A 25,139-nucleotide genomic window follows, 5' to 3' on the forward strand; every position below is an offset into this window, starting at 1 on the left:
CTAGTCGGCCTACTCCATATTTTGAGCAGGAAATTACCTGTTGTACCCTACCTCAGTTATTGATTAACTAGTTAATATATTTTATTAACAGTTAATCAATGACTGAGGTAGAAATATATAACTGAGGAATAAGATTGAATTACTTCGAAAAAAAAAACTGTAATAAAATTCATTATGTCATACATGTCATTCATCACAATATTAAGAAAAATGATAACGAGGGAAAATAAAATAGAAAATTAACAATGTATTTGTAGTGAGAGTGTGATCCAATAGAATTTGAATCCTGTATCGGGGTCCAGAAACACCCCAAAAACAAAACCGCGATATACATCTGTCTATAAAAATATTTGACGTCTTGATATCGAAGTACGATAATCGAACACAATATATAAATAATCGTGACCACTGCATCAACACATCGTCTCAAACATTGCTTAATTATTTAATCTAGTAGATATGAGTTTACGGTCAACATGATATTAACCAGTTACCGTAGCCTATGGACGCCTTCAACACTAGATGTATTATTAGCAATGAGTTGCCGACCTTCTTCCGCTGCCAAAGGGCGAATCCCACATCTCTGACTACCTAACTGACAACAGGAAGAAAGTACTTGAGAGCACTATTATTTGACTGTGAACTTCTTCCCCAGTGGGGCTGATCCAGATTAAAATTCTACAATATAAGCTAGCGAAAAATATACACAAACGTTCCTTAGAATATGTTGTGTTACTGAACAAATTTCCGATTCGATTAACTTTAAGCCGATTTATAAAATCAGAACCCTGTTCAGTTATTTGTTTATATAACGCGGGATTTTAAAATGTTGTATTTGTTCCCTTCAACAACCAAGCTAAGCCTGTATGTTCGATTGCTGATAGTGTTTATTTTGTACACAAGTTAGAATACCGTTTTTAATTGAATTGTATGGGAATGAATAGATTTTTTTTGTCAGCCACATGATAGTTAGAGTCGACTACTACTATTCTATTTAATTGGAATCAAACAGCTTGTATATGACAGTCATAAACAATAAAATACCTAACCATATATGTTAATTATAATGAAACAACTTTTTCGGACTTTATCGCGGTTTATTAAGTTTTTAAATGCCCGAAGTTTCGGTTACTTTTCAGCAACGATACGATACGATAAAATCTGGAAAAGTTGTTTCATTCTAATGAGTAAAATTCGCGTAAAAATTAGAACACATAATTATATTAGGTTTCATAGATAGCTCTAACAGTTAAATGTAACGTCTCTTTTTTTCGTTCGTTCAAGTTCACCTGATGGTATGATTACCGTAGCTTACCGACTGCAACATCAGAAGCATCACTTTTAAAAACAGTTAAAATTTTAATTTGTAAAATGACGATTTGAAGGTGCTTTTGAAGCCTATTTGAATAATAATATTTTTTGATTTTGATTTTGTTAAAAAATATTGGAGCAATCTAAAAAAATAATAAAAGAAGCAGAAGCAGAAAAAGTAAAAAGACAAGTAAGTCAGTAGCTGCGGATTTTAATACCAAATTTTTTCTGTAGAATCTACATTTCGAATCGGTGGTTGCTTCACATTAGCTTTATTCAATTGCTTTTTAAGCCTATTTAATAAAGTAATATTAATTAACATATATAATAAAGATATTAAAGTTTAAATGTCTTTATTGATGCATTGTTAAAGTCTCTCTTTTTTTGTTAGTAAGGGCACATTTTGAAAACCAAGTCAATATTACAACAAACGTTAAAAACTATATGATGTAATTTATTTTTATACTACCCACACATTAAGGAATTCGTATCGTTATATAATATCATTGTTTCGATCTAGCGGGTACATCGTTCCATAGCTTAATTGGCTAGAACACCGACATAGTCAGTCTGAGATGCAGGTTCGATCCCCGATAGAAGTCATATAAACATTACTAATAAAATTTAGTAATAAATTATCGATGTTCTTTTTTTAAAATTTCAAGTAGTCTTTAAAGCTGTTAATATAAAGAATAATAATTAATATTATGATGTAAATGTACAAAAGTTGTCTTTGTAAATTGTATAAACTAAATGAATGTAAATTATTTAAATTTTAAGTACTTTTTAATTGTTTAGTTACAAACATGTCACGCGAGAAGTTTCGGGGAAATGTGGCTTAGAATGAGAACAATAACAACGGGAGACTAGAATTAGACTAATTAGCGAAATTAATTCATTAATGAATGAATGAAATGAATTTATAGTTAAACAGAAACTTTTTTTTAAATATTTAAACAAAAAACCGCTATGAAATAAAAAATAAAAAAATGTCATACGTTTCAATTTAGTCTTTTTTTTAATTTGGTTAACCCTGTAACATTCCATTGCTGGCTATAGACCTCGTTCTCCATGTAGAAAAAGATCAGGAAATTTTGTATCAAATTACGAAAAATTTCAAAACTGTCAAAAATTTAGTACATGATGTTTATTTTTAATAAAGCGTAGTTTCAGTCATTTGGTAACACTTTTTTATTGGTAACGCATGAGGAAGTGTTGGCAGAGTGATATCGGAAATTGGACTTTATAAGATTTATGAAATTTTCATTTAATCACACAACAAATAAAAAAAGAGTAAACTTTAGACCACACGACTGAAGTAAAACTTCTTAAGCAATAGGCTCGCATAATAAACCTACACTGTGTCTTAGATAAAGGTACGAAATGTAATTGGCTATAAAAGAGACAAAGAAAATGTGTGCTCGCAACTCCCTCTCTTGCTCCATTCGCTTCGTTCTTCGTTCACCAACTTACTCTTCAAGTCAAGCGCGCGTAAAGAAGTTTGACTTCAAAAGTGACTCACCTGCGGTAAACTGCAACCTAACGCGAAGACCCACGCCGCGTACAGCATTTGCTTACTTCGCCTTCTCGCAACGGACAGTTTCAAGGGATATATGACTGCGAAAAACCTGTAACAAAATAATTTACTTTATAATGTACAATGATGAAGAGACTATAATTAGACCTTGAAATTTTATAGCAAAGTGTCTTAGACAATTCATTTAAAATAATAGATTTTAAATGTAAAATAAAAATTTCAATTAAGATAATAGAATTTTTAAATTTAAAATAAGAATTTTCGTTAGGATTTCGTTTTTGTCTTATTTTATACAGTTTTAGTGATGTGTGGTAATAAAATAAAAATGAAAATATTTATTTTACCATAAGCTGCTTACAAATAAATAAATAAAAAATATATATATTTCAAAATAAAATAAGAGTTATGATGGCAACTCAACTAATAATTTAACATTAGGTACATAACAAACACGGCAATCAAATCAGTGTTATGCAATAAATACGAAAAAACAAAATGTTTTGCTCTAAGCTTTAGTTACTCGTCGACTGAAATCGGATTTTGCGACAGGACCGGATTGAGGTGGTCTAAGGGCTCTCGCAACTTTGTATGGAATTCCTTAATTTTTGTTCTTCAAAAACTACAATTTTATAGGTAATCGTCTACTCAGAATAAATTATATATATATATATATATATATATATATATATATATATATATATATATATATATATATATCTATTATCTATATACATATATAGATTTAATAACTGGTAAAAGTCTGCATGAAAAGTCCATTTATTTTTTACAAATTAGAAACATATTTGGACTACCGATTAAAAATGAATAAATGCTTATTTCAGCTTTTGTAGACAATTTACCCCTAAAGGGATGACATAGGGGTTGAAAGTATGAATTGAAAGTTCGTAATTTTTGAAGCCGGAAACTTCAAATTAAAATTCTGGACTATGAGTAACCACGTGTTTCAGCCTTTGAGGAAATTTTAAAGTTAAATGGGCGAAATAAGGGAGGAAATTTGTGTGGAAGTCATCATTTCTGGAATTAGAAGTTTGAAACTTTTTTTACGTAACCTTTTGATTAGAAATACTTAAATATGAATTTCAGCATTTTTGAAATTGAGGGAAAATCATTTACATCAGAATCATTGACATTTTGTATTAAAGTGCGTCTTATTATTGACAAAAAACTTTATATCTGGACTGCTTTGAAATCATAAATATTATTTTAACCCTTATTCCGGTTAGATATTGATTAAAAATAAATAAATAAATATTTAGTCGTATTTTAGCGTAATTTTTACGCCATAATATATCTTAAATGTTTTGCTAACGAGGTCTAAGGACATAACATTTTTGTAATGATTTATTTAAAAAATGCTATATTTTTTGTGCTACAAGCTTGAAAATCGGCATGGAGATAATTCAAACCAGTTGCGTGTGCCAAAAACACCACATGCCACATGCCAAACTTTGGAAACGGTACAGTATATAACTGTCTAATAAATGTCAGATTTTTAGAATCCAATTTAGATTTTAGCAATTCTTCTTCAGTAAGTTGAATACCGCCCACGTACCTTAAACGAACAAGGAAGACGAATTTGGAACCATTTGTCGTCACCTTTTGTGACATAAATGATATGATATATGATATGACATTACAATAAATTCAACGTTTTATAAATGTCACTTTTTAAATATATTTTTTTTTGTCATACGCCTATGAGTGAGTGCATATTATAATAAGTTATATAAAGAAAAATTAGGCTCTTTCTTTTTAGGGAAATTTCTTCCATTTAAAAACTAAATAAAAATTGATTAAGTTTAATTAATTATTTAATGTTAAAAAGGGCAAAGCTCATTGTCAACAATAAAGCGCCATCAACTAGAAGTTCAATGAAAAGTTTGATCTAGAGCAGGGTTGTCGAACTCAATTTTGCAGAGGACCATATATTAAATTTACAAGGTGTAGGCGGGCCATCCACATAAAAAATGTACTGAATTGTTATAACATTTTATTTATTTTACCATATAGTATATACGGTAGTTAAAAATCGCGGCCGATCGCGGGCCGTATTGATCTTTGACATCCCTGATCTAGAGTGTATCAAAATCAAAAGTAACTATTCGAGTAGGCTTCAAGAGCACTTTGGCAATGTGACGACGCGTTAAGGCAGCGGTCATGGCACTAGTTTATGTCTGTTGCACTGGTGGTCGCAAGTTCGATCCCCACATTTGGTATATATTTGTATTGGGCATACATGTGTTTGCCATGGACGTTTTGATTGTGTATTTTGTATGTTTCCGGACCTCTAACACAGGATTAAATCTTAGTGGAGGCCGTTGAGTGTTTTAGGTTTAGTGGTGCAAATTTAAATTCGACATTGACTAATAAGTATTTTATTTAATTCTGATTTTTATACATGTCTTGTCAACGTTTTTTACGTCGAAGTCAAGTGACAATAGTGGCCAGCTCGGATCCTACAAGTATACCTGGAACCTACACTTGTGGGGCATATATTTATTAATTTATTATTTATGAAATTTGATCTAATTACCTAAAATTGAAAGAAACAAAACTATATTTTATTAAAATAATTGGTAATATCTCGTATGAAATAGCCATTAAATACTAATAAAAATAATTATAACGTAAAAAACTTTCTATTACGCACGCCTACTCGTATATAATCTATCTTTGAAACTAGTAAATACACACCCACTGTATCAATATCTTCTGAACTTATCATAACTTTGTAACAAGATCTACCCACATTCCGTGGAACATATCATATTACGGTAATAGATAACGAAATAATCATCTTCAAATTCTTAAATATACTCGTAAACTTCCTCAAATATATTTAATTATAAGCTTAGTACGAAATGTCTGAAATAAAACTTCTGTACACACGCTTGACTTGGGGAGAAGAGGTGAATGCGTGACGGAGCGTTACGAAAAGTGTGATCGGGCGAGGCGAATGGAGCAAGAGAGAGGTGCGAGCACATTTTTTTTCTCTCTTTTTCTTATAGTCACTTACGTTTCGTATATCTAAGACACAGTGTACGAGTCTATTGCTAAGGAGGTTTTACTTCAGCCATGCGGTCTAAAGCTCACTCTTTATTTTATTTGTTGTTTGATTAAATGAAAATTACATAAAATTTAAAAAGTCAAATTTTAGGTTATTCTTTAAATAGGCTTCTTGCGATTCGATCATTTTGAGTGACATTATCTAGAAGATCGTTGCGACAATAAACAAGAACGACTCTCATGACTGTCATGAAAAATACTCCAAATATTAAATTTACTTATTTATATATTAGGTTTGCTCGGAAACGGAAAAAGCCGACTTCAATCAACTTAGGTGATCGGAAAAATTAAAATACGCATCATTAAGTATATCTCAAGAAGTACTTATCAAATCTCGTTCAATAAACCACCAACAAGCACCATTTTTCCAATAACGAAAGAATCACAAAACACACAAAAAAATACAATCGAATCGAAAATCTCCTCCTTGTTTTAAATAAATTAAAAAAAAAAATATAAAAGACTTTTTTACACAAAATTATCTGCAAATTTTAAGAATATATATATCTGAAAAATTTTAAGCCATTATTACGTATTACGTGTTATGGAAAATTGTAAATCCGATTTAGAATCGTATCAAAGGCAAAATCCGATTTCGCAACCATTGTTTAACTAATGCCCTTAAGGAAGGCATTGATAGACGTTTCGAGTAAATCAAAGGTTCTATTCATATTATATATGTCCTATATAGTCTATTTTATTTTCATTTGAATAGTGAACTATACGCAATGTCAGCTAAAGTAATTACTAATCGGTGAATCCATCTTTCAAAGTAAGTTAGACTAAATAAAAATAAATGAAATGATAATATTTATTTCGCTATTTTGGTACAACTTCAAAAAAAAAAACTAACAAAAAAGCCAAGGCAGCTAAACCAACAGTCAATTACAAAATTTCTACATCAACATTAGGTATGTTACAAACTTAGATAGCTCAAATATTTAATGAACTGTAATCCCCGGTGTCACGTCACATCTCATTCCAATTATATTATCGGCTTTATTAATATATTACAATAAATGTTCCTAGTGTAGACCGAAAAGGAAAAAAGCAGAAGAGAAAACTTGCGGTACTTTCTTAAAATTTAACCATCATCATCATTATATCTTAAAGATAGGATTAGAAATAAGACTATCCGCGAGAGAACGAAAGTAACCGATATAGCCCACAGAATTAGCAAGTTGAAGTGGCAGTGGGCTGGTCATTTTTGTCGCAGGACCGATGGCCGTTGGAGTAGACGGGTCCTAGAGTGGAGACCGCGTCTTGGCAAACGCAGTGTGGGACGTCCTCCGGCCCGTTGGACCGACGATCTACGTAAGATTGCCGGTGTAGGCTGGATGAGGATTGCGGAAGACCGGGATGTCTGGCGCGAACTTGGGGAGGCCTATGTCCAGCAGTGGACTGCGATAGGCTGAATTGACACATCATTATCATTTCAGCCTATTACTGTCCACTGCTGGCCTAGGCCTCCACAAGTTCGCGTAATGAGTTCGCGTAATCGCGAAATAAATATAATGAGTGTAAAGGATGATTAAATACTTCTTCACATGTTATAAAACTACTAATAAATAATTCTTTATAATAAATAGAAACAATATCAAACATTTTGTGCTGTACATTTAAAATATATTAATACGGTAGTCCTTCGAAACTTTATGCAACGTCGTAGATAACATGCAGTCGGAGACATGCACAAAGAGAGAATGATTTGACTTATCCTTCAATTTCACGCCCTTCAATTTGATACCCATATTGTAGTATTCGAGAAAAAAAATTTTTTTTCATTAAATACCATGGCTTCGCACAGCCGCCCTGTTTGATTTTTCTTAATGTCACCTATCTAAGAACACTTGGGCAGCTAAGACGAACCTAACGATACCTCAATTATGTAAATCCGTTCAGTAGTTCTGGAAATATATGGTAGTAAAGAATATTACATACAAACATACATACATACATACAAGATACGCGCGAAAAACATAACCCTTCCTTGGCAGTCGGGTAAAAAAGCCACTTACCTATCAATGGATATGCATACGAGCACATTAGAAGATAAGTAGAGACCGAAAGCTCTCATCACAAGCAGCACTTTGCAGAGCAGATTGCCGACCAACCAAGCGTTTGTGTATTTCCAACCGATCTGTAACAATGCGGGCCGATTAGAACTTAACTTTAACATCTGGGTGTGTACAATCCGATTGACTTGAACTTAAATGTTTTTGGATATATACCGGATCGGATAAAATTTCCACTTTGGTCAATGAATGTGGTTGGTTATTTGAATTAGTACAAATATTTGTCTTTAGTTTGGGTACATGTTGATGTAGGTCTTCCCACAGTGTCTCAGAGAACACGTCAAGCAGATGGTCCCAGTTGTTATCATAAGCGTGATGTGGATTTAGCTCAAAATCTTCTTCTATAAGTGAAAGATGCCTTTACCCATTTGTGGGACATATTAATCTTGGCGTTAAATTTTTATAAATGTCTGTGAACTTTTGATAAAGGATCGTAGATCAAACTAATTATTTCAAAACAGCTGAGCCATATCAATTAACAATAACAATTACATAAAACAAGTTAAAAATGTGCCACATAAAGAAAATAAACTAGAAATGAAAATATAGCCGAAGATAAAATAATGATACAAGAATGGTAAATGTTTACATAATAATACAGTAATATCCAGAAAAAATTGCGTCTTCGATATTTAATTTTGTATTAAATCTTGAATAATGGATTTCACTGAGACGACCTTTAATAAATAAGGAATCAAAATGTTTTATATATATTTTGTAATTTCCTAATTACGAGTATAACAAATAAAAAGAAATTTTTTTCAATAAATGGCTTACATTCAAGCCTCAACTCTCCCTACTAGGACTTACATTTGGGTTGTTTCTTCGGAAAGATAATACAGTGAGCACAAATACCCCGACCATGACAAATACCTGTACGGATCCTATATAAAGATGTTTTCTCAATGCAGTCATTGCAGTGGAGTCCAGAATGCTAAATGTGGATGTACTCAAGCATCGTAGGAACCTTTTGGATTGTTTAGATCCAAAAGGTCCCTACGGATGCTTGATGTGTGATGTGATGTGTGATGTTTAAAAAAAAGTTATATGACGATGCAGCGGGGAGAGCTTTAGTCACAAAGAAATAGGTACTCGAGCGCGTCAAATATTAATAGTATATGCGTTGGCATGACCGTACATAGAGATAAAAAAAATTTCAAGCCGTCAGATTAAGTGATTTCCTCCGCATCATTGTCGGGTTTTGGGTCAGCACGTCGAGCACATTTCATGAAGCCTCTGTACATCATAATAATCTGACGCGCTCGAGTTTTCACTGATCAGTTGATCTAGACGTTCAACACTAAGTATGGTTAAAATATTTCACAAAGTGCAAAGGCTATCTGATTGTGCTATCCTGGCGCGCTCGAGTCCCAAAATCCCCGGTAGGGCTTCTCTATAATAGCTTCTTTTAGCATAATTTGTTCTCTAATATAACTATTTTACTATCGTCTGCTTAGTTCGACTTAAAAGAAGGTGCAAAGGCACTTTTATATTAAAATATCATAAGCAATAAGGACGTAAGACATAACTGCATCTGATATTAAATTTAATATACTTATTTTTATTTAATTTTCCGAGTAACACGCTGGCGTGGCGTTGTTGTGTTACAGACAGCATTGGGTCGCAACAATTGCATGTAGTTGAAACGTGTCTGGATGTTACATAGCATAGTATGATGCGATGAGATAGTTAAGTGTGATAATGTGTGTGCCCACGCACACGCATAGGCACACACACACACACACACACGCGCGCGCGCGTATATACACATTCACACGCGCAAAAAGTAATTTACCTGTGTTTTTTCAGTGTTTTAAACCAAGTTTTCTTCTTACACTGAATTATAAAACGAATCGGCCAAATTAATTGAAATTTTTCAAAAAAAGTTAAATAAATAAACCCTATACACACTATAACTCATTATAACTCAAAATAGTTAAACGTATATAACATACATTACGTGAAATATTTAATTTCTTTTTAGCTTTGGTAGCAGCCGACACATTTTTCTTTATATAAAACCTTCATTATTATATTACATTTTTTTAAATATAAGACATTGTAATGAAAAAAATACCATTTTTTTACTGACTTAAAAAAAGGGTCATTTTCAATTCAACTGTAATTTTTATATGTATTACCTCATAATTTTTTTATTAAATTTACTTATTTCGATGATTTTGTTTCTATCGTTGTCACATTTACATTTTTTTTAAAAGTAGAGATTTCAATGAGCCACCGACTTTTTTAAAAATGCTGATATTTTGACGTGAGAATTTTCGATTGAAAATTAGGGTGATTTTTCGATATTGAATTCAAAATAAGGTGAAAAAATAAATATTTTAAAACAAAAAAATTAGTGTATTTGGGACATAAAAAACTAAGTTTTCACCAAACTTCGTATAGAATAAAACATTTGTAAATACTGTAATTTTTTTCATCATTTTCAAAGGCTTTTAGCCTGGTGTAAAATATAAATAATATGAATTAAAAATAGTATGGTGTTGTCTCCTGTCAAAGATTTTCATTGTAATATCAAACTTTGAATATTTACAGGTGTTGTAAAGGACTCACTATGGATAGCGCCGCGGCGGCTTAGAGCCGAATATAAAATCATCATATTAAAAAATTTTGACCATACATCGTTGCATAGTTTAATTGGCTAGAGCAGCGACACGGTGAGTCGGAGATGCAGGTTCGATCCCCGCTGGAACGGTCGATGTTTGATATGATATTAAAAATGTTTAAATGAAGTCCGATTTTTTTCGTTTGCGAGCAAGCACAACTATTTTATAGGAGCTGCGCCCGCGACTTCGTCAGTGTGGAATTAAAAAAAAATGTTCAGATCGAGTCATAAAACAAATAAGTTTCTGAAATAAAAGTAACCTAAGTTACTCCTTATTACATCAGCCAGTGAAGGTCCCGTCAAAATCGGTTTGGTAACGGTTAGAAACAAACAGACAGACAGACAGACAAAAACTATAAAAAAATACAATGTTATTTTCGTATATGTATCGTGTATATATTGCATTTAGTAAAAAGCGGTTATATTGATACTACAAACAGACACTCCAATTTTATTTATTTGTATACATGATGACATACTTGTTACGATTAGTTGCAAATAAGCTAATCGAATACTCGATTGAGCTCAAACTTTGTATAACATTGTAATTAGTACACGTCATCCTCAATTCCCAATCTCCTATCCTCAATATGTATTGGTACCAATATGACACTTGCATTTCCTTTGTAAATCAATATCAATTGCATATTCTACTAATAAACTATGTCTGTACAAGCACATAGATTGTAATATGATTTAATTCAAGGGCTTTTACGTTTGTGTGAGCTGGTATATATTCATAGTAATATTATAAAACAGAAAAGTTTGTTTGAACGCGCTGGTTTGAATTAAAAAATTCTTTTTGTATAGGATGGTCCATTTACCGAGGTAGGCTGTAGGGTATTTTTTCCCTAATTTAACGCGTGTCAAACCGCAGGGCACATCTTGTCCATATATAAAATGGCTCAATTTCAATGGCCAACCAACAGAAGATACAATATAAATGTTTTCATACATAATAGTATGGTAATAAATGATCATTGTACTTCTTTTTATAGGCAGTCACTACATGCTTTTGTTCAGTGATACTGATTATCACATTATACACGTTATAATATATAGAATAATATACGTAATTATATTATTAACTCAAATAATGATTTAAAGTAATATAAAAAAAAACAATTATAATCTCTACTAATTAAAATATTGATGTAACAAGTAGTTTCGACTGTAAAGTTTTTTTTTTTTTTTTTTTTTTTGTATTGTACCTCCGACATGGGGTCGGAGTCTGTGCTTAAACTGCTCATCCATACCAGTTCTCGCATGTATTCTTCTCGCACTTTCATTCTGCATACTAATTTCTTTCTTTCATACTTTCCACATTCACACACTGGGTGGGTTCCCATCTAACCTACTATTATACTTCTATTGCTTATTTTATGAACACCTGGGAAAATCAGCGGGGGTTGGGTATGATGTTTTTATTTACAATCTTTCCTTTTTTATATACACTATAATAATAACAATATTACATAACTTACATCTGTTCTACTTTCTATCTCTACTTCTATAATATAGGGTCACAACTACACTACACTAACAACTTCTTAGTTTACTATTAGGTACTTTATTTTCTAAACTACTTAACCTATGGAGGTAGCACTTACTTTAGCTGATTATCATTTTATAATTTTAACTTAATATTCATTTATTTATATTTCTAAGTAAATTAACTAATTTATACAAAGAAAATATACTAACTACTTAATTATGTTCCTACTTATGTAAATACGAATTGTTTATGTTATACTAGAATATAACCATTATATTAAGACAACATAACATAATTACTAATTTTTATTTCTCATATTAACATTTATGACTATTTTTCTACAGTACTGTAGGAACAGTTCTCTATTACTATAATTTTTAATTAACTCGTATAGGAGTTTTTTCCTTAGCCCTACGCCTATTTGGCTCTCCAGACGCAACCTCTCATAGGCAAAAGTTGGGCACTCCAGGAGGACGTGGAAGACAGATTCGGGACACCCAGGGTCGCAGACGTACGACGGACTCTCCTTACACGTCTGGTTGTTAGTCCTTGCCACTTGTCCTCCCCACCGTGCCTCGGAGAGCACTTTGAGCAGTCGGTCTCGGTTGTTAGGAGGCATTCATTACTTACGCACGGATGATCTTGCCAATTTTTGACACCCCCCCCCCCCCATATATTTAAGTAGTCAAAGAGTAGTCGATTTTATTATAAATTTGATACATTTTACACCATTTATTAAAATAAATATAATTATTTATTTGTGCCATTTTTCTATTAAAAAAAAATCAATAATTCTTACCTATATTCTGAGAACTGCAGTTATCAATTGCTGTGTAAAGGTCGCTCGAGAAATGCTAATATGATATCCGCCTGTCTTCAGTCCCTTGATTGCAATTTCTCAGTCAAATTGGATCGTTAAGTTTTTTTTTCGCATTTTTATAGTTAATAATAGAAAGTTCTAAGTAAAATCTCACTGATAAAATTGGTTACTCTTTTTTTATACGACTATTAGGGTGTGTGGTTGCGACAGTCTGCTTGTGATTACTGTAGTAAAGAATATAGCTACCCGCTCTCTTACCGTGGTGTCGTAAGAGGTAACTAAGGGATAATACAGTTCCACTACCACCTTGGAACTTAAAAAGCCGGCCGATGGCGGGATAACCATCCAACCACTGGCTTTGTTATACACAGGCCGAAGACGGGCAACAGCGTCTTCGGTGCGACAAAGTCAGCCCTACGGTCACCAACTATAGACGCCTGCAACAACAGAAGCATCGCAAGCGGGTTTCCAACCTTGACCTTTCCTGGGATCTCACACCACCTTACTCACCACAGGAACACAACTATTTATATTTTTACTCTTATATAACTACCCTACTTAAGTTTTACTAAAAAATCATAGATAAACTCGCATCAATCAAATGCGTACTCACACACTCATGCGCGCATACCCACACACACACACACACACACACACACACACAACACTGACACTTAGATTTAATTTTAATCTCTAAAATGTTAAGTATAACTATAGTATAACTCCTAGTCATCCGTAAGGGAGTAGAATAGCGAGTCATTCCCAATACAAATGTCTGTAACTACTTACTGGGAAGACTCGGTTATAAATTGTAACAAACATAACAGAAATAAATGATTTTTTATTTATTTTATTTATTTTTATTATTATTTGTCTATTTTTATTTCATGTACAGTAAATAATTATCTAGATTTATATCGCTTAGTGACACGGATGTGTTTTTTTACGATTCATAAAGAAGTGTCCTAATTAACCTTCCTTTTTCTGTTCGATCGATCCGGCATCGGCAAGAGCAAGTAATCCTCAAACGTCTCTACCGAACTTAGGTTTATAAGCTTTTTGCTTTTTGAATATGTTAAGATTTTAATAAATAAATAATAATAAATAAACTCTCCACAATCAACGGCTCCCACTAGGATTCCTGGTTTTCGATTAAAACAAGAATCATCAAAATTATTTATAAACAATAAACAGCCACTGCCCTCTAGTGGATTATATATCTCACTACGTCATACGATAGTTCGAACCGAAGTAGTTTCTAATAACGTCATCTCTGCCACCAATAGTATCTATAGGCAGAATTCATTTATGATCAAAGCTTGTCGTTTGTTCAATGCGGTGTGCCGGAGGGTCGACATTGATATCTTCACCACGAGTATGACAGGACCAATAAGAGCGATGTGTATCGATTTTTTCGCATATCAAAGGTAGTCTATTTATTTCAAATTTTGTGTGTTCTTGGCCGTTGTATAGAGTTTTTTGCGTAATTATTGTTTCCGATCTTATACGAAATTAATTTTATTCCATATATACATTATTACTATTTATGAAAACTTGTAATTGGCCGTAAATTATTTTTTTTTATTTTTGTATTTCTAATTTAGCTGTAAGTTTTCGAAATTTGAAAATAAAATAAAATAATAATGAAACCGGTATATCCACCGAAAAGTTATGCGGTATATATAATACAAGGTAGGTCGACGAAAAAATAGTCAATACACATTATTAGATATAACTTGAAAAACACTTGTTGATCTCAATTAAAATTAAATGAGATCACACGAAACGTATTACGCACAATAAGCGCGATTTAAAAAAGAATCATCGAAATCGGTCCACCCGGTAAAAAGTTCTGCGACACGTGATAAACACTCCCGTCCCCCTACCCCTTACCACCAAATAGACCGATAAGCCAGCGTTCTTTTAACATGACGCGAACTATAACATACCTTAAAAAAAAAACGAATTTTTCGGAAGTCGGATAAAAATAATCAATATAAAAAAAGAAGAAATTAGCAACGTGAAGTTAGCTAGCCAAATTTTTACGATGCGCGCGCTCAGCGTCACCAAGAACCGACACTCTGAAGTTAGCTAGTCCATGTAGAAGAAGTTAGCAACGTGAAGTTAGCTAGCCAATGAAGTATAACTTTTTATGTGCGTACATAAGTACACACACACTATTTTTATTCAAAAGCTGATGCTTGTCATGTGTACCTATTTGAATTTGATCAAAATCCGAATACGTATTTAATTGATTTCGCCCACGTTGACGAAGTCTCATTATTTTTCATTTAATGCCTTGTTTCTTTTAATTGTGTACAACAGATAATATAGTTATTTATTGTAGACTTAATATATCCTTGACACTAAAATAATTATCTAAATTACTTAAACATATATATTTAAAAAATATATTAACTTTAAAAAAATGTAAGCAGTTTAATTTAGTTTTGCGTGTAGTAAATTACAATGTTATTAATGTTACATCACAAATTTGACTCCATAGAACATATGTAATGTCCCATGATTTACGTCTAATTAAGCCTTATATTGAACTAAGCCAAGATCAAAGGTGACTAAGTCAATGATATAACTAAATCGAATATTACATTTCTGAAAATCAGCAAGCACTTGTAGCAATTTAGTTTATTGAATGAACCTGAAAATTATAAAATGAGATGGCTGGCAAAGAGTTGTCTGTTTGCAATGAAGTGATTTGATAAAAATAAATATTAAAACGCAATGGTAGGGTATTCTCTGAAAGTCATATAATGAAGTAAGCTTTTTGTCCTCCTGTGACCATGGTGGCTGTAAAGTTTAAATAAACTTTTTTAATTATATTTAACGAGTGTATTATTTATTATTAAAAAATATTTCGTCTACAAACAAGTAAAAATTCTAAGGATTTTGTCAAAGATGTCTCCATCAACTCATACTTTTCAATGTCAACACATTATACCCATATCAACAGACTTACTTTGAAGTCAATTAAACGTTTAAGACCGATCAATCATTTTTCGACAGAAAAGTTGTAGGATTTATAAAAAGTTAAAAAGTCTCTTCGTTACTTCTAAACGGCGCTAACGCTGACTTAATTTTCCGAGATTTAAAAGAAATTTGTCTCGCTACCAGAATATTATTAGCATTTTCGAATAGTTGTTTTACGAATTTTAATTTGTGACATGCCGACTCAAAAGCTATAGCAATGGGATGTTTGGATGTAGTGTCGCACGTTAAAAAACGTTACGTCACACGAAACACGCTAATAGCGAAACGCCTAGCAATGATTCGACGAAACGAAATAATTGTTAAGAGAATGAACGAAGAATAAAAATATACGTTACAGTAGCGTACTATAATTATAGTTGTAGATGTAATTTGAAGTATGTTTTTTGTTAATATAAATGTTACACGCCTATACCAGAGTCATAATTAGTTTTAATACAATAATTATTGTATTTCAACAAATATCATTAGTGGAAAATAAATGTGATATAAGTTGAACAAATAAGCTATAAGTATATTTGTTTTATAACATGCTTATGTCCAGTGGCATTAATTACTTGAATGTATTATTATTATAACAGGTAATAGCAAAATTGGCTAATTATTTTACAAATATTTATTTATATTAGTTATAGGTAACAGCCGACTGGTACAGCTACATCTCTTTCTTTTAATAAACATACATAATATAATAATACATATATAAATATATATATTACTCCCAGACTCGGGGCGGTTATCGAACCCACAACCCCCGGAGCAGAAAGCAGGGTCACCACAAACTGCACCAAAGGGCGAGTCAAAATGATTATGACAAATGCCTTTTTGGTCTAAACAAATATTTGTTATATACTTTATTTTCATTGCCAAAACTTTATACATAATATTTAAACATAAAACTTAAAACTTCTGGTAGCCGAATGACTTACCAAAAGTGTTAAAGATCTTTTATTTAGAATAGAGAGTAGATTTTATATTTAGTTATTAGAGACCTACCAAAGTATCAAAGAGCTTTAAAAATATTAAAGAGCTTTTATTTTGTAATATTAAGTTTTTGCACCGTTTCGAACACTACAGTAAATTCATTACGTTTGATCCCTAAGGTCCGAACCTTTTAATAAACGGAACCCTTCTAACTTTGTTACAATCTTGTCAATTCCGATGTCAAGACATTTTCCACGTATAGTCACTAAAAATGTAATAATACTTCTAGTTGTAAATGCAAAACTCCGATGACAGTCAGAACCGATGATTGAAACTGTAAAGCTTTCACTGAGGTAGATCGGACAAAGTAGTTCATATAAATACTGTTGTTAAGGATTGCAATCCGGTCTCGTTTTCAATCCGGCCGGCTTCGGTCGGTTTTTCAGCAATTTCTTCGTGTTTGATATATTAAATGTAACAATTATTCAACTTGCAACTAATATACATAGTAAAATGCACCCCACGTTTTTTACTCTGAATTGAATTATCCTTTTAATAACTTAAATTTTATTATATTTTTATTTTGAAGTAATTAATTACGATTGATTGTTCGATCTTCTACTACTGTAATATAAACTCTTTGTAATTAAAAATTATTTTATACTTTTTAGTTCGATTAGCTAAAAAAGCGTGGCTTTATTAGTTTTTTTAAACTGTAATTTATTTTTATCGTTGTTTTATTATATACTATTTTTTATCGTTATCTTTCGACGCCGATCTATTTACGACCCTTCCTACGAGCTCTGGTCACCTTACTCAAAACAGTACTTGATAGTAGTATTATTCAGCTGCGATCTTCTGTAAGGTTGAAGCTGTTGTTGTTGTTGCTTGAGATTTAAGCGGGCTCCGCTATGGCCTAACTCAATAAACGGTTTTATATAATACTAACACGTAAAAAAAATTAACAATGGAATATCGTCCTTCCATTATTATTTATGTACATCATATTTTCATCGTCACAATTCTAATTTTAAAAAAATCTATTCGATTCTAATTTAAAAAAAAGATATCTAAATTTAAAAAAAAAACATGTCAATTTTTAGCTGAAACAAATATGCATAAAGTGTAAATTAAAGAAAAAAAAAAAGTGTAATAAATAAGCAATTTGATATATTAAATCCTCCATAGTAAGTTAATAGTAGTGTAATTACTTATGTTATTAACTTACTCAGAGAGTTTGACCTTTAGGTCACAGTCTAGTTGTTTGATTAGAGCTTATGTGACACGAACTTTACGTGACTGTTACTAAGAACCCAAACAAATACAGGAGTCAAATCAATATTAAAACCAGATTGCGTAAGTCTAGCTTGTTTTATTTTCAACCGACCTCTAAAAGGAGGAGATTCTTAATTAAATTGTATTTTCGGAGTTAACTCCTTAAGAATCGATTTTCATATAAGGCATGATTTCATATAAGTATTAATTTCATATACTGAACGAATGACCTTGTTAGGTTTCTCGTAACCCCATCTATCGGAACCAATAGGGCTTCGATAGATGGCGTTATTCGGCTCGTTTATTTACCATTTGATATGATATTAATCTTTTTCTGAGACTAGTAAGCATTTTTGTGTCTATTTAGACAGTCGATCTGAAGGAGAAAACTTCAGTCGGAGCTAACACGAACACTTTATTTTATGTGTCTTACCTCATAACTTTTACTGGGTACGGATTTCAACGATTCGTTTTGCTTGTCATGTGATCCTAATAAAGTTTGATCGACATCTGACGATTACTTTTTGAGTTATTCCTAATAATGCAAATTTATTTAACTGTTTTATCGACTACCTACTTCGTATTACTTGTCGATGGAGTGGTTTTTTTTCGATTGCTAGCAAACACAATAAGTAAGTAATTATTGAGAATAAACTGTTTAAACCTATCAGATTAAATATAGTAAATTATATATATTTAACTATATAGTTTGATAATATTAGAAACAGTAAGAAATATCCTTCTCAAAATCTGGAGCAGACCGACTGGGGAAGTACATAGATCTTACAGAAGATCACAGCTAAATAGTACAGTAATTGCTTACCATCAGTTGAGTCGTACGCTTGTTTGCCAACTTAGTTGAATAAAAAAAAGACTGTTAAATTCGTACTTCCCACACATCCCTCATGTACACGTATCGATTACCTAAAATTATAATAATAATTATTGATAAATGTTTATTACATTCATACGTAGTATTCAATGTGCAATTGCATCAAAAGCTATGCAAATATAATCTACTCCTAGTATTTGAGAATATCCATTAAGCAACATAATGGCTTAGCATGCATGATCTGGTAAATATGCAAATCGGGATAATAATGATGCTTTCGTTAATCGAACCGAAATGAAAACCTGAGGGGTATTAGGATTAGTATAATAGCAACTAGCCGATTAGGGCAGTGTGGCTGTGCTTTCTGTTCCCGCCGGAGTCTGCTGAATATTTATAAAAAAATAATAATAACAATATATGTATATATATATATATATATATATATATATACATCAGTCGGCTGTTACCTATAATACAAGCTAAGGTGGTACTTGTCATGTGGTCCCATTAATCCCATAGTCCACAAATATTTTTTCAATACATTAAAATTTAAGCGATTCCTGACAAATTTTTTTTCAATAATCCCTAAAAATGCGTCTTAACTGATATAGATTATATATAAATTGAAGTTAGTTATTATATTGTATGAGAATAAACACTGTCTACCTACGTAAGAGTGCCGACGTAGGCTGAATGAGGATTGTGTGAACACGGAATCTCTGGTGTGAACTTGGAGAGGCCTATGTCCAGCAGTGGACTACAATTGGCTGAACTGACTGACTGACACGTGATGATTGTTAATTGTATTTGTACAAATATTTGTGTCCGGATGTCTATCCTCGTAGGTCTCCCCAACATGCCTCGTTGAGTACGTTAAGCTATCGATCCCGGTTGCTATCATAGATGATAGATGATCTCTGATCTGATAGTGATCGTTAATCATAGGGAATCATTAGGGAATATAATATACTGGTGGATTAAGCTCTGATCCTTCTCCTACGTGGAGAAAGAGGCCTATGCCCAGCATTGGGATGTTACAGGCTGAATTGTATCATCTCGTTGTAGTAGGTATCATATGTACTCGTATATTGTTTTCTTTATTTAAATTTTTACATTATTTTATTGACCACACTTTTTCTTTTCAGATGCTAATTAAAACTAATTAGAACAGTACAAAAACATATTATTAATGTGAATTTAGTTCTAAAATCTTTTTCACCCTTAATTTTTATATAATAATATAATTTCATAACATGCTCCAGGATTTTAGCTTGAACCATGATATTTTAATTTGAATCCCTAGTCATCTTACCAGCCATTCTTGTTCTTGGAATAGAAAGTGGCGTGTTTTCTTTAATAAGTAATTAATTCTACAAAAGGATATTTGTCGCATTGTATTTAATTAGCATTACTGAGAAATATGCTTTGCGCCGGGTCGAAATTCCTTGAATTTTCCCTTTTTCATTGAACAAAACGAGATATGTGAAAATTATTTAACTGGTTTTATTCGACTACTTACAGGAAGTGGAACTTTTCTACTTTCTGCAACGCCGTAATACTGCGGAAGGATTCGGCTGAGCGGGAGCGGGAACAGGATCCAAGCTCGCTCCCAAGTCGTCGCGGAAGGCGCGGTTGGCAACGCAGGGCTTAGCAAACCTGCCACCGTAACGCGGGACGAGCGGGTGATATACCGGGGGATTCCGTATTTCACAGTCCCGAGGAGGGAGGCAACCATAGTGTTCGAGGGAGAGCCTCTCGAAGGTGGCTTTTAGTGACTGGCCCTGATTGGGCAACACCGGTGGGATCACGGAAGTGCTTAGCGTCCCCTTAATCCCACCCCAGGCGAGTGAAGGAACACACTAGAGGTTTTAGTCCGTGCGAATCGGACATACCCTCCAGCTCCCCCGGGCTGGAGGCATCCGTTAGGGATTTCCTCTCGGTCAACAAAAAAAGGAGGTGGAACTTTAGTATATTCTAAATGTTATCATTTTGTGAAGAATTCTTAGAATATAGCGCACTAAGATGGGACACCGAAAGAAATATCCTGTCCAAACTTTGGTGCAGCCCGACTTGGAAACCTAGTAATATAAATAACCTCAACTTTACAGAAGACCACAGCAAAATTATATTGCTCTGAATTAGCGTTTTGTACCAACGTAAGCCAGAGCCTACAAAGTACTTTTGTATTATAATTAATAGCGCTTTGAAATGTGAAGTACTTCAAAAATCTGGTTTAAATTTCATTTCCTTTGTGATATAGACAGGATGGCTCTCAGTTAAATACAATAGAGATTATTACTTATCATATTGGATCAACATTGTGTTTGCAATGTAAACTTAATTCGGAATCTCTCATTTTAGACAATTTTTGATGTTTTATATATTTTTGTGTTACCCACACATTAGGGAATTCTAAACATTTTTAATATCATATAAAAATCCACCGTTCCAACGGGGATCGAACCTAAACTTAAAATTTTTTGATGCCTGTCCTTGTGGGTCTCCCCACCGTGTGTGTGCTTCGGAAAGCACGTTAAGATGTCGAACCCAGTTGTTATCAGGTCATGACCTGATAGCGATCGTTACTCATAATAGGGAATATATCCAACAGACAAAAATTACGCTCCGATGCTTCTCCTATATGGAAGAAGAGGCTTATGTCCAGCAGTGGGATGTGTCAGGCTGAATTGTCGATCGTCACCTTCAAAATGTAAAACTCCAATCGTTAGTAAATCAACTGTTAACATTTTAGAGCTACATTTTTGCACACAATGTCAGGTCAGTTTGACTGATTGAATAATAAAACTCACATAATGTGCAAATGCATTCAGCGTCATAATGTCCAACGTTGTTAGTTATTTCGATTATCTTGTCCATATTAATCAAAGGATTTCGGAACCATTCGTGCAGTAAAAGTTGCAGTGACATTAATTAAATGCGAATTGTTAGAAGAGACTGGAAAATATATTTCATAAAAAAATAATATTGATTAGATGTTGCAAAGCGGAGTCAAGTATGATGTTTTCTTTATTAAATTTTACGTTAAGAAATGATTAAAAATTCTAGTGGTCGCCCACTGGTCGAATTAAAAAAAGAAGAGGAGGTTACTCAATTCGACCGTATATATATATATTTTATGTATGTTCGAGGATAACTCCGTCGTTTATGAACCGATTTTGATAATTTTTGTTTCGTTTGAAAGGAGATATCCCTAGTTTGGTAGCATGATAAGGAAACCAGTATCTGATGATAGGATCCTAGAGAAATCGAGGGAAACTCTCGAAAAGCCGCATAACTTTTTACTGGGTGTACAGATTTTGATGATTTTTAATTTAGTCGAAAGCTGATGTTTATCATGTGGCCTCATTTATATTTCATTGATATCTGATTACAACTTTTTGAGTAATCTTTGATAACGCGTGTTTACTTGACTATTTTTTCGTCTACCTACGTTTTATTATGTGTCGATGTAATTGAAGTCGTTTTTTTTTGTTTTTTTTTTTTTTTTTTTTTTTTTTTCTTTATTTAAGGAGTTTTAGTCCATAAGGACTACGCCACTCCATAGGAACATCACAAATTTGCATACATTAAATTAATGAGGTCGTCGTCGCATACCAATATTTACAATTTTGTACAACAGTTTAGCCGGTTTTGAGAGAGGATACGCCAAAATTGAATTACAACCTCCAAGTTCTTTAAAATTTTGAGTTATTTGCAGAATATCATTTCTAATATCCTCATTTCGGACACATTCCACCATAATGTGAACTGCATCTTCAATGATGCCGCATTCGGTACACAGCGGAGATGGTACCTTTTTCATCAAATAAGCAAACTTATTAAGTGGAATGTGACCGGAACGGAGTCTAAATGCTGTGGTTAACGTTTTCCTACTGAGCTTACATTCATCAAACCATGGTATTCTCCACGGATCAATCTGCATAGTCCTATACCATATGCCCTTCTCCACTGATCGCTCATCAAAATAAACTTTCCACATGTCATAACAGTATATTTTAATTAGATGTAAACAGTCAGTGAAGAAAGGCATATCGTTTACACTATCACCATCAGTACCTGCTTGTTTTGCCAGTATGTCTACTTCCTCATTTCCAGATAATCCAATATGAGAGGGAATCCATTGTAGAATTATCTCCTTTGAGTGAGAGGTTAAATCTTCAATGGATTTTATGATATCGTAAGCTATCGATGTACCTCTTAAATAAGAGAAACACCGAGCCACGTGTTGAAGAGCACTTTTAGAATCAGTTAAAATGACAAATTTTGTACAATTTATTAATTTAATATAAGATAGTGCCCTAGAAATAGCAATAAGCTCTAGATGAGTAACAGACATACTGTGACAAATTTTAAATTTAAAGCCTTTATTGATTTGTGGATCAAAGAATGCGGCACCACTATTTGACATTATATCTTTTGACCCGTCTGTGAAAACTTTATAATAATTACAATAGTTACTTTCCAAAAATGCAGAACAATTACGTTGCAGAGACGAAATTTCGTATGTTCTTTTGGGTTGAGATATGCTATCTATTTCACATCTAAACAGACTTTTGAAGTTATACCTACTAATCCAATAATCTAAAGAATACATTCCCAAGCATTTCCTTTGATCCATAGCTAAATTTTTAAATTTCGAGTGTATATCTACGATAACTGGGGCTTTTTTACGTCTCCAATAACTATGTGAACTAAGAGAATATAGATCATTGATAACATTAATTGTGTTATTATTATATAGGGAAATAGATTTTAACCAAAATTTACCGGCAAGGAAAACTCTTCGAATATGTAGGGGCTGTATACAAAGTTCACTCTCCATCACGTGGATGGGAGTACTTTTAATAAAGCCACCGATTACACGTAAGGATTCATTTTGAATCTTATCTAAACTAAACAATTTTGATTTACAGGCATTACCGTATAGAAAACAACCATAGTCTAATCTGCTTCTTAAAATTGAAATATATAATCGTCTTAAATGTTTAGGGTGAACGCCCCAACCTGAACCGGACAGTACTTTAAGTAAATTCAAAATCTTATGCGCCTTTTGATATAAATCATTTATATGTTTGGTCCATTTCAAAGACTGATCTAACCACATACCTAAGTACTTTACGTTAGATACTTCCTGTAATGGACTATTATCTATCCTCAAACTAACATGATTTCTATTGACACCCCTTTTAAATATACACATTTGACTTTTAGAAGAAGAAACACTTAATCCTAAATTGTGTAATGAATTTATCAAGTAGTCTAAAGAACTTTGAAGAGAACTACAGGCATCTTCTATATTTTTTCCCGAAACATACAAAGCAAAGTCATCAGCGTACTGAGAAACAAAAACATTTTTAATTGATTTACAAATATTGAATGTAGCAACATTAAATAACAGTGGTGATAGTGGATCTCCTTGAGCTAAGCCCTGTCCTGTGCGTCGACTTATTAATCCTTCTACGTGTCTAATTTTTAAGTTTCTAAAAGTAAGAAAGTTCCAAAGATAACCGCATAATTTTGATCCACAACCAATTTTATCAAGTATTGTAAGTAGTACGTTAATATTTACGTTATTGTACGCGTTATCGATATCCACAAAGCAAGCCAGAGTTGATAAGCCCTTTGTGAAACCAGACTGAACTCTCGAAACTAAACGAGTTAAACTATCTACACTTGATTTAGATTTTCTAAAACCAACATTATCTACTGAAAATAAGTCATTTTTTTCAAAAAACCAATCTAGCCGCCTGTTTAAGATTAAGTGGAATATTTTACAGATACAAGAAATTAAACTAATGGGGCGTAAAGATGAAGTGAGCGTTATATCTCGACCAGGTTTGGGAATCGTTACAACACATATATCTTGCCACTGAGATGGGCAGAAACCTGTCGATAAACAGTTGTTGAATAAAGAAAGTAAGATGTTTTTTCCTATAGGCGGTAAATTTTTAATCATTGAAAAAGATATCTCATCACATCCTGGAGCCGAATCTCGAGATTTAATGCAAGCATCTAATTCGTGAAGTAGAATGGGAGATTCTAATTTAACATTAGAAGAAGTAAAAGTAGGTTTAGGTGGAACTACAAATGCAGGGCATAAATTTACTAAAAAAGATTCGCTTTTCTCTTT

At 32.7% G+C, this 25,139-nt stretch overlaps 1 protein-coding gene across 1 annotated transcript in view; it reads right to left on the minus strand.

The window, feature by feature from the left end:
- The window catches only part of LOC123658943 (adipokinetic hormone/corazonin-related peptide receptor variant I-like), a 63,059-nt gene that overhangs the window by 23,033 nt on the left and 14,887 nt on the right, over window positions 1–25,139 (minus strand). The window contains exons 2-3 of the mRNA XM_045594234.1: window positions 7,954–8,075; window positions 2,834–2,939 (exon numbers count right to left, since the gene is read on the minus strand). Of these exons, the coding sequence (XP_045450190.1) occupies window positions 2,834–2,939; window positions 7,954–8,075 (228 nt within the window). The remainder of the gene's footprint in view (window positions 1–2,833; window positions 2,940–7,953; window positions 8,076–25,139) is intronic.

The sequence above is a fragment of the Melitaea cinxia genome, chromosome 13, assembly GCF_905220565.1.
Source record: "Melitaea cinxia chromosome 13, ilMelCinx1.1, whole genome shotgun sequence".
Lineage (NCBI taxonomy): Eukaryota > Metazoa > Arthropoda > Insecta > Lepidoptera > Nymphalidae > Melitaea > Melitaea cinxia.